General features: G+C 42.7%; 1 protein-coding gene across 1 annotated transcript; it reads left to right on the forward strand.

Annotated features, from left to right (window-relative positions):
• Positions 1–1469: 1469 nt before the first annotated feature.
• LOC105945146 (fish-egg lectin) lies at positions 1470–9022 on the forward strand. The gene is made up of 4 exons (XM_004916382.3): positions 1470–1546; positions 2592–2822; positions 5637–5979; positions 7311–9022. The coding sequence occupies exons 1-4, from the start codon at positions 1498–1500 to the stop codon at positions 7468–7470; spliced, it is 783 nt and encodes a 260-aa protein (XP_004916439.1). The 5' UTR covers positions 1470–1497; the 3' UTR covers positions 7471–9022.
• The last annotated feature ends 2900 nt before the right edge of the window (positions 9023–11922 follow it).

The raw sequence follows: 11922 nt of genomic DNA on the forward strand, positions 1-11922 counted from the left end.
GCAATGACAAGGCAATGACAAGGCAATGACAAGGCAATGACAAGGAGGCGCAGACTAGGGGTAGGCAGGATAAGTACCTGCCCAGCACCCCCCTCCATCATTGCGCCCTAGGTAGGTGCCTCTTCTCCCTTCCCCTAGTTCCATCCCTGCATCTCTGACATACTAAGAGTACAGCACACAAACAGTTATTAAACAGATATGTTTTGCAAAGTATTTACAGAGAAATATTTCAAACATTCTGAAGAAGGAAGTAATAAAATATAATTACTGAACAAAACTGACACAAAGCGTTGCCCTACTTTTGGCAGCCGATGTCGTTCCTCAGCTGAGCTTCATTTTTCCCTTAATACCCAGAGAATTCTGGGCTGTGTTGCGGGCACTGGTTTGTCATAGTCAGGGCCCCGGCTTATTGGTCAGTTGGCACCACTTGGGCGCGATTGCCTTCCTCCAATAAAGCAGCCGTGCTATTAATTCCAGGAACAATGGAGTATTATTATAGCACATTTTTTTGGATAATAACATCCACTGACCACAGCGAAACCACAAATGCAACTCCTTGGAATTCTGGCAAAAACACTGCATTGTAGGTGAAACGTTGCACTTTGCACACCACATCTCGGTAAGCAAATCACCTCTACAGTCTAATACCCCAGAGCAGTGATTCCCAAACTGTGCAAGTGCCCCCCCAGGCAAAACATTTTTGCATGTTGCAGGTGTGATTTTTTTTTAAGCATTAGGTCAGGGAGTGGGGGCCCCAAAGTTACGTCACTGGTGCTATGTGTGTTCCTTAAGGTGGCCATACACGGGCCCATTCTAGCTGCCAATATTGGCTTATCTGTGCCTGTATGGGCACGAACGACAGGCCTCCCTGACCGACATCTGTCCTGAAATCTGACAGATCCTTATTGGGCAGGTTTGATTTTTCAGTCAGATTCGGGACTGCATTGGCTCCTTGATGCAGTCCCCGAACCAACAGCGCCTATACCGCCATTTTAATTCGATCGTTTGGCCCAATATCACCCCCGGTAGGTGGCGACATTGCCAAGTAAGCGGGTCTTACCATCTATGGCCAGCTTAAGGGTCTTCCAAAGAAGCGGAAGTGATTTGAGTGCATAAGAATCATTTTGTGTGAATACATTACATTGAACTGTGCAGTAGCTGATATTCTATGTATTTATATAAGAAGTGTATAATAGGTAATAGGCATATAAGATATAATAGGTAATCCCCCAGACAGCTAAAGCTGCTGACTTGTAGTTCAGTAAGATCCGGGGGAGCTGAAGGAAGGCTATCACTGATGCATGATATACAGTTATCCAAGTCCTGGCTGCACCCTATGAACAAGACACGGGATAGTGTAACTATACCATTGCAGCAGTGCTGAGTCCCACACCTGTCACCTGTCTGCCCTCTCTCTGTAGGAGGAGCCAGAGGAGCTTATAAATAGGGAGGGAGTCACATCCCAAATCATTGTGTGTCTGAACCTGAAGGGGGAAAATGCTGCGCTTCATCTGCCTGTCCCTGCTGGGTGCCATTGTCTCTGCAGGTAACGCTGCTCCTCTCTCTGTTGTTGTTGTTCTGCTGTCAGTAATTACATAGTAACATAGTCATTCAGCTTGAAAAAAGACACTCGTCCTTCCAGCCCAACCTTTGTGTGCAAATGAAGCCTAACTGCTAGTTAATTAAGTCCCTGCTACTCTGTGGGGTCATCTCCCAGCCCATGAGTCTCTAGTACATCCCATGTCCCTGTTATAGGCACTAAATAACTACAGATTAAGGTACAGCTGCCACAGCCATGGCTATTGTGGGTTCTTATAATGATATAGGATTCTTTAGGATATGAAAATTATTAAACATTATTTTAAACTCACTCACTTGCTGTATTACACCAGGGCGCATTTACTTACTGCACTGAGCAAAGTGCAATTTCGCCATGTTTTTTCCCCCACTTTTTCTACCCAGAATTCCAGCATCATTGGGGGCACCAAAATGCATGCAACTGCACCTGCGATTTATAAAACGGGTTCAGTTGTGTCCAATATTTTTAGTCTGTCGGGCATTATTTCCGGTGTTCTGTATGTGAGTGATATCTGCGTCTTTAGGTACAAAAGGGCTGCACCTATTGACTCTGAACGCGAATGGGACTGTGGAGCTACTGCCTGGTCTGAAGGTTATGGTAGCTCCAGGGTTCCCCTATTTATATATATATATATATATAAGCTGCCCAATGCATAAACTCACATGACTGAGGGTATAGATTTGGATCTGGTGATCCATTGGATCTAAATCCTGTTGGGACCAGGCTGAACCCTGGATTATCTCTAATTATATTTTGTATCTTATATTACTTACCAATCTATTGTTGCCCTCTCTCATTGAACAAGTCTGCCCTTTATCCCCATGTTTGATTCAAGTGTAATAAAATAAAACCAAAATGACCCAATAACAACATGATGGCTGAGATAGTGCTGTAAATTAGCATTCTCACTGGTCAATTCTCTTGCATCTGTAATGGTCAGTAGAACTCTCAATGATGAATCATGGCTTGGGCCCTTGTCCCTATGTGTGACGCTCTTTCTGTCCGTGCCTAGGACACCCATGTACTTCTTTCCCTGCGAGCCTGATGCAGTTGGATGCCGGCAGCGGGATGGTGTTTGGAGTCTCAGAAAGTGGAAATGTGTTTAACTGGACGGGAAATGAATTCCTCCTGGTACCCGGCCAGCAGCTGGCACATGTGACCGTTGGACCTGCTGGCGTTTGGGGAGTGGGCAAAGACAATGTTGTGTACAAACTGCTGGGCAACCAATGGAAAACAATAACAGGTATGGGATGGTATTGCTTAAGGGACACGGTGCCAAACGCCAGAGGCTTTACAATATAAAACACAATGGGCCTGATTCACTAAAGGGCGATAAAACGTGCGCTATTTTTAATGTGCGCTAACATTTTTACCGCGTCTTAATTTTGGCGATTTTTCGCACGATTCACTATAAGCATACTTGCGCTTTTTTACGCGCGATATTGCATGCGTTATTTAACTCGCGAATACTATTTCAATGCGGTATTTGCCGGTACATGCGCTAAATTACTCGAATAGTGCCGCATATGAATGGTAGCATAGAAATAGTGTATAAAAATTGTCGCCGCATATAAATGGTGTATATAAATATTAGCCACATATAAATAGTAGCATATAAATGGTAGCATATAAATAGTATCATATAAATAGTAGATGCTTATAAATATTAGCCACATATAAATAGTAGATGCTTATAAATAGTAGCCACTAGTGATGAGCAAATGTGTTCTGGTTATCTTTACTGAAAAATTAGCAAATCTTTCAAAAGATCCACGAAACGGCAAAAATGTTGTGCGGGCAAAAAAATTGTTGCTGTGACTATTATTTTTTGACGCTTGTATAAATTTTTGGATGTGCGGTGAATTTTTGCGTGGCGAATTTTTTCATGCATTTTGCCATTGGCGGATTGTTTTGCGAAACGCATGAAAAAATCCGCCGCAAAAAAAATTCAACGCACGTCCAAAAATTCGCTGCGAATCCATGCCTGGCGAAACATTTCATCACTTGTAGCCAAATAGAAATAGTCGCGCAAATGAACGCACGCCATGTTAGCCATACACGCCAATACTTGCGGAAAATTACTGCATTAAAAATGAACATTTCGCTGCAAACTGGCGGCTGCGTCACTCTGGGGGAAACACAGACTTGAATAAATAACACTGTAAGTCCATATTTTATTGCAAAAAACTCATTTACTGTACTTTTCTATAATTTTTCGCCTGCCTGTAGTAGGTGTTAATTTTCGCATAGCCGAATGCGATATTTAGCGTGCAAAAGTTATAGTGAATCATGCGATCGTATTCTTTTCAGCGCGGAAATTAACGCATGCGGTAAAACTAGCGCGAGAAATACCCCATGAAAATGGCGATTTTTCGCACTCGATAATACTATGGTGAATCGAGCACAAATTATCGCGTCTTTTTTACCGCAAAAAAGCGTGCGATAATTTTTATCGCACTTTAGTGAATCAGGCCCAATATCGCAGAGGAGGCCCCCAACGTTACACCCCTGGCTCACTCCCACCGGTATATTAGATCAATTCAAGGTGGGTCTGTATTTGTAACAATGACACTAATTACTGTGAGCTAACTTCAGAGTCCTGGTGAATAGTAGGTGGCCACTTACTGGCTTACTGGACACTTACTGGCTCAGGCTGAATTCCCCCTTTTCACTGAATGTGTCACAATTGCAAGTAATATTTCAAATCAATATAATCAGTGTCGGACTGGAACCCCAGGGGCCCACCAGAAAATCTTATATCATAGGCCCACTCTCCAAAATATTTTTCCTCCTTTCCTCACCCAACCTCTTTATTCTCCTATTATTTTTAATTACATGCTAGCATCTATTCTTCCATCTATTTCTCCTCTTTGTTTCCATTCATAAATAGGGAATGACCATGAAATAGGCCAAATGGTCAGGAGCAGGAGGGCCCACTGACACCTGGGCCCACCGGGAGTTTTCCTGGTATCCTGCTGGGCCAGTCCGACACTGAATATAATTTCTTAATTGTAATCATTTCTACCGGAATTCGAAACTGTTATCTTGTTACATTGAGCTGTAATGCCCCAACGTGGCCTCTGGGTGGGGCAAATACATCAGAAAAGCACTTTTGTTTATTCACTTGTAGAACATCCTAAAGGACAGCGTTAATGCAAATTTTGTTTCCCCTACACATAGGCTTTCCATCATTCCTGAAAAATATACTTTTTTCCTATATTTTTATCTTTCTGACCTATTAATAACATTGGCAGCAGGCATCATTTCTACTGGCCAGGTAGCAACCTTACCCACACTGTAACCTATGTGTTTCACTGTCATACTTGGGACAGGGTGCAAAGAGCAAAAAAAACCTCTTTCCTCCATGATTTTTGCACTTTGGTCCCTGAGAAGAATTACCACAGGCCTCGGCATTCTGTTTCAGAGCCAGAGACCCACATTCAATCAATTCTGCATTTGGCAGTGCTGTATTCATTAGGTGTAGGCAAGGGGAGGTATGTTTGGCATTAAGGGTCCTAAGTCCACCGGCATTTTCTGCAGGGATAGTAATAAATGAACCCCATGGGAAAAAAGTGTTTATGTTGCTAATTGGGGGGGGGGGGGACCTAGTTATCTCTCACATACCCAACATTTTCCCCTACATACACATTTGCTATTCTGTTCCTACCCCACATGTCACTTACACAGGGCTGGGGCAACACGTTCCCACCAGTAATTCAGAATACAAAATGTTACTGGTGTTTTGGTTTTTAACCATTAGGGCGCCCAAATAATTTTCTTGTACGGGGGGCCCCAAGATTTCTGAAGGTGGCCTTGCATAGAATAAAAGTTTAGACCATCATTTGAGCCTGCGCTAGTGATCTGCTATACCTGTGGCATTACCCTGAGGCAGACTGGCACAAAGATAGAGAAAACCTTATTGGGATATTATGAATCTACAAAGGGGAAGAAAATGTTGTTGTCATGTTGCATTAATGGTGAGAGATACAGCCTACTCCATCTGTAGATAGATTTGAATTTGTGTTTTTGCTACTCTGTCACTTTTGATGTTCAACAGGGGGAACTCTGATTCAAGCAGACGCTGGAGGAGCAATATTTCTAGTCGGGGTAAACACCAACAATAAGACTGTCTGCCTCAACAATGGCTTCACCACATCCAGGTGTATGGCTGTGAGCTTCTCAACCATGGAGGGGAGCTTCATCTACTATAGTTGTGGCCTCCTTGGTTGCTGGGCAGTGAGCAGTGACCCCATAAACAATGTGTTCTACCGTGAGAATGTCGATCAGACGGCCTGCCAGGGCAGCTCCTGGGTGCGGGTCGATGGGAACATGACTAGGATTGAGGTTGGGACGGATGGAACTGTCTTTGCAGTTGACTCAGAGGGCTACCTGTACAGAAGGTAAGGACTCAGGGTTGTCACATGATATTTATTGGCTTGTTTGTTGAATTTCCCCCTCCCGAGAATGATAAAATGAATGTATTATTATAAAATGAACTCAATTATGAAATTCAGATCATTTCTCAGAATTATTTTGTTTCTTTTTTGACACTTGCCCCCTAACATCCTTAGCGACCTGTGTGGTGGGTACAAATGAAGCAACCTTTATATTGACTGCCATGGCTCACATCCTATCCCAGCATTCATTTCAGTACAAAAAAATGTGTAAGAGTTATCTAGTAACATGGTGGGACATGGTGAGCCTCCTGAGCCAAAGGTCTAGATAAAGTTTTCCCAAGGAGATGCCCTCCAATGGACCTTTAGGCAGCCCACCCCCAATCTCTGTAGACTTGAATTGAATATGATCCAAACCAAGACCATATAAAAAAATAATCTCCCCATATGAGAGAACATTACAAATATCTATGATACACAGTAGACCTTTGTGATATGGATTTTATCAATCAAAACTAGCATCATTATTAATAATAAAATATATCTTTCATGTGCATGTGGGGCTCCAAGAATCCATAATTTAAGCTCCACTACTAACCATAATGTACTGCAGTGTAAGTTCAGGAAGGCCCCTAGTGGCTCAATTACAGGCATCTGGGCTACTATGACATGACATTGACCATGTACTTGATCCCTGTCTATAGCAAAAGGGTTATGAGTAGTGGAAACTGTCCCTGCTGTATTTACATTGTCAAATTTAACTCTAGTTGTTACACTTCCAGAAATGTGGCACCATGTCATAAGTCTTTCTTGTTTTATGGGATTTATAGGGCCCTTAGTCCTGCAACAGGTTGGGTATCTGCCGAGTAATGTGGATATTGGTTGGGTAACTGGTAGTTGAATATAGGTTATTAAAAAAATCTTTTATCTGATTTGGGATTACACTTATGCATGTTTATTATGGCATCAATTCTGTATTTCATATTGGGGAGTGAGTCAGGTTGTAGGCTTGGTTAAGTATCCGGTCTAAACTGGTAAATATATGAGGGTGGAGCCACAAAGGTCTTTAACCTGTTGTTTTACAAGAAAGCAGCCATTTTGCTGGCTCATCTTCAAATTGTTAGCCCAAATGTTCACTGACTCCATGCTGACAATTGGTTTTATAAGAAGCAAAATGGTGGAATGTCTACAGTTCCAAAACTTGGTGGTTTTCAAATGTGACATCACAACAGCTGATGTCTGTGCTGTTTCACCACCACCATAGAATGTTTTCTTTATGCTGCAGAACAGGTTCTGTATCTATACCTCGACATAATGTATTATTTTCCCTTTTACAGATATGGGATCTCTCGTGATAACCCGACCGGAACTACATGGGACGTCCAGAACTACCCCCTGTATATTAACCATGCTACTTACGATAGCGGAACTTTGTGGTTTGTGGCTGAAAATGGGGTGGTTCTGAAGTGTCAGGTTCCTGGCTCAGGACTGGTCTGAAACATTTAACAATATTGCTACTTCGTTCTTTTATTCAGCCTCGGTTTGGTTTGTGGAAAAACAAATCATTTTCAACCAAACTAGGATAATAGCAGTGAAGTCTTGAAAAACTTGGACTTAAAGAAGACTTGAAACCTATGTCTTCATTGGCCTGCCATGTTCTCCTGAACATTCCTGAAGAAGGAAGATTCACCATGTGTATGGCGCATCTCACTAAGCCTTGACTGTACATAGAGCTTACGTATTCTCTCCTGAGTGAGATGTTTAGTATAAAAGACTATAAGAACATTATTATGGGATGCTAGAAAACTTGCTACAGTACTCTATGCTGTAAAGGTTTATACCAACTCAGAGTAGGTGCATATGTTTAGGTAAAAAAAAAACCCAGAGGGAACAGTGAAAAGGAAGCAAAATCCATAAAAATCATAAGATCATACACAAAATAAATATGGCCCAAACTCAGTTTGTGAAAATACCCCAGTTTGACTGGACAGAGCCCCTCGGTGTTGGCATTTCACTTGTGCTTTGCTACCTTCCATCATGGTGGTCACCACTTGGTCTGCCAATGGAGTTTTAGGAACCCCCCTTTTTTCCACACCCAACTAAGGCCTAGTCCAACCACCATGCATGTAATTGAGTTAGACTAACTCTAAATGCCATCTAAAGGCTAAACAATACTTAGACTAAAGGGAAGGAACATTAAAGATAAGCCCCCAAATGTAAAAAAAAAGGTACAAAGTTTGCTTAGGAGCAGTAACCCATAGCAACCAATAAGATGTTTATTATTAAACAGGTGACAATAAAATGCTACCTGCTGATTGGTTGCTATACATTATAAGAAGTGTAACTGACTGGTTGCCAAGGACTGACAAGAGGGTGGGGATTAGGCAGGAAAACAGCATCTTTCTTTTAAAGGGGAGTGGCGGCTTACCCTCAGGTATCCCATAATGACAGTGGGACACATATCACAGGGGGGGTCACCCTAATAAATTATTCCAAATTATTTTCTATCATGGTAGTTGAACAAAATAAACTTCACTTACACTATATAAATAATCTAAATCTTATTTCCTTCAGTCTTGGAATTGCACAGTCCCAGCAAGCAGCAAGGCGCCATTTTGTTAGTAAGGGAAGCTTTTCAGCATGTCTAAATATTGTGTATGTGCCAGAATGGGGGACCCAAAGCACTGGCTACACAATTAGATGATGAGGAGGGAGGAGAAAAGTGAGAAATGCAGTGACATCCAGGAAGTGCTGAATGGAAAGTGAAAGTTATTGTCTGCCTAAGGCATAGAGGCGGGGCAGGCAATATATGATTGACAGCTGGGATTTTTAAATGCCTTTATAATGGGTATGGATGTGTTAATAAAAAAAAGTAATTTGTACAGCTTATTATGTCTGGGTGACAGGTCCCCTTTAAGAGCTATGCATTGCAAGCTTGAATAAGGTTTCATTTTAGGTCAAGCAATATTCATGCACAAGGTTATACCCATTGACACACTTGTAAAGCTGATTAAAAAATGGAATTAAAAAATACTGACACCCATGTCAATCCCATGTACTGTGTATGCAATGCAATTGCAGGATGGGGTTATTTGCGGCACTTGGCATCAGGAGTTCTTTAGGCGCAAGTGCAGTGCGTCCATTGACCCAGGCCGCTGTGGGTGAAACAATAAGAGCGCCATACTCGTGTCAAACAGAATCACACAAATGCCGGAAAGTAACATAGTGTTCCATAGTAATAGTAATTCCAATTAACTTTAATTAAAAGTCACAGCTGAAAATTCTCCAGTGAACCATTTGCATATCTTTATTGTCCATTATTTGCCAGATATCTTTTGGACATAGGCCTCTGTTATGATCCAATTGACCAGAACTAGGGGTAAGTATCTGAGCTACCTGCCCAACCCTAGTTCCGACTGGCTACTCCCAGTTTACATGACACCTCTCATTCATCAACCCCTCCCTGTTCCAAATCAACCCCAAGTCTACATCAATCTGTCTTGCCCCCCCTCTTTACCCCATTGTCAAGGGTGATTGAGAAAGGGGGCACCTCACATTTTGCCTGGCACTTGTCTGATTTGGCCCAGCAGTTAGTGCTCATTCAGGCAGCTTGTCTTCTTCAAGTCTGGCTTTGCGCAAGCCATGCCTGTTCTTCCTGCTCTGCCAGGCTCAAAGATGTACATCTGAATGCTGCATAAGTTAGAGGATGAGTGGGGTGTGGGAAGGGGGGAACTCCTTGTGAATACAGAACTGCTGGAGCAGGCAGTGCTGTATTCATGGGCAGGATCGGATTGGGCCGGCAGGACACTGGCCCAGACCCGATCCCTGCTGACCGCCGGTCCCTCTGCCCTGAAAGTAAGTTTAACTTATGTTCAGTGGGCCCAACCCTGTTAATGGGAGTAGCTGCAGATCTCTGCATTCCTAAATAAAGTATAGAGACCTGCAGCAGTTCAGCAATGGAGGAAGGCAGAAAAGGAGCCAATTGTTGTTTTGCTTACGTCTTCCTTGTTGTAAATAACCCCTAAACTCTTGCTGGGTTCACTCTATAGGGCTGTTAATAAGCTGGACCCTATAAAGCTATACATTGTTAATATGCCTAAAATATAGATTTTACTTTACATACATCATTAATGAACCACACGCTGCTAATTTACCCATTTGAAAGCTGTAAAATGCTCAGATTGCCCTGTGTGCCATTACCCTTACAGAAGGTGAAAATCAACAGCTGCAAAAGTCTGTCAGTGCAACTTCATCCATGGATTAACTAAGCTAAACATTCCGAAGCAGAAATTCCAAGAATCTAGATAACGGAATATCAGGATAACTAGGACATCTGATAATTATTAGAACCATTCTGTAGTACTTCTGTAAAAGTGCTGGCCCAGCAGTGTGTACCATAACATGTGTAGGGAACTGGTGTATTGTGCCCTCTCTCACTGGCAGTCCACTAGTTATTTGGACAGGGTCCTTAATGTAATGGGAAGTAAGTCCATTTCCTGGGTCATAGCATGACCTTTGCAGTTCCACAGTTTGGCCATAAGTGGCACTGTGGCATAGTATAAAATGCTAAGCAGCCATGAGGCTAGAAGCCGTTTTGGTGAAAGCTCTCTGCCTGAACTAGACAGGTCAGGCAGCTCCTGTAATAGATTACACTAGGGGGCAGATTTATCAAGATATGAGTTTAGAGCTTAGTACATAAAAACTCACATTCTATTCATTCCTATGGGATTTTTAGAAGTGTATTTATCAATGGGTGAAAGTTAGAGTTCACCATTTGATAAATACACTTCTCAAAATCCCATAGGAATAAATAGAACGTGGGTGAGTTTTTATGTACTAAGCTCTAAACTCACATTTTGATAAATATGCCCCTAGGTGTGATAGATACGCAGCTTCTAGCTCCTACAAGGATTTGCAGAGGGATTATTATCCTGGGTGTAATCATGCCCAGAGTAGGGTTACCAGTGTACAGACTAGGGCTAGATAATTGATCGCCTGGGTTCCACTGGAAGTGCATAACCTGAAAGCTGGGGGTAACCCATTGTGTCCTGAGGGGAGAGAGTCATTGGGGGTCATTTATCAACACTGGGCAAATTTGCCCTTGGGCAGTTACCAATGGCAACCAATTAAATTGCTGTATTCATTGTTCTATATGCAGCTGGCTGAAAAAAGCCAACCACTGATTGGTTGCTATGGGTTACTGCCCATGGGCAAATTTGCCCAGTGTTGATAAATGAGCCCCATTGTGACCATTTGTCGTGAGTACTGCCTGACCTGTGAGATGCTACTACATTGCTCAACGTTAAGAACCACTGGCGCCCATTTCTTGAGAGTTACAAATAAGTCATAACAGGATACTGGGAAGAAATTCCTGTAGGCTCTTAGAAAAGTCCCATTTACATGGGCTTGTCCCATTTACATGGGTTTATCCTATAGACTAATGCTGACCCACTGGGTTTTCAATGCAAAAGCCAGCATAATAGCTGGTCAGATTCCCAACTACAGACCGGTTTCGCCCTTCTTGGGGCTCATCAGTGTAGTACAGTAACACAACTACCTAGCTTCCAATTTAAGCAAGGGCACACACCTGAGGGAATAAGTCTCATTCCGGGTGATTTAGGGTGTGATTTGTAGTAAAATGTAGAAGCTAACACATGTAAGATACATGTGATACACACCAGGCAATGGCCAGGCCCGGATTTGTGGAAAGGCCACAATGTCCTGGGGCTAGGGCTGCAAATTTTTAGGGGTGGCATGCTGCCGGACTGCTGTATTGCTAGGGAGCTGCACTGGGAACAACACTACCTCAGTCCTCAGTGCGGCTGTGTGTTTTCAATGTACATGTCTGGTTTGGGGTGGGTTCTAAAAAAAGGGACACTGCTCCTTTACTGGTCAGAAGGTCATGGTGGCAGTTATTGGTGGGGTTGTGGTTGTGGGTGGGCAGTGAGG

Source organism: Xenopus tropicalis, chromosome 7, assembly GCF_000004195.4.
Source record: "Xenopus tropicalis strain Nigerian chromosome 7, UCB_Xtro_10.0, whole genome shotgun sequence".
Taxonomy (NCBI): Eukaryota; Metazoa; Chordata; class Amphibia; order Anura; family Pipidae; genus Xenopus; species Xenopus tropicalis.

Excerpts from the sequence above, each read along its gene's own strand:
- LOC105945146 (XM_004916382.3), top strand. The coding sequence starts at position 1,498 with ATGCTGCGCTTCATCTGCCTGTCCCTGCTGGGTGCCATTGTCTCTGCA. Across the intron at positions 1,547-2,591 it reads GGGTGCCATTGTCTCTGCAG|GACACCCATGTACTTCTTTC; the intron begins GTAACGCTGCTC and ends GTCCGTGCCTAG. Across the intron at positions 5,980-7,310 it reads GAGGGCTACCTGTACAGAAG|ATATGGGATCTCTCGTGATA; the intron begins GTAAGGACTCAG and ends TCCCTTTTACAG.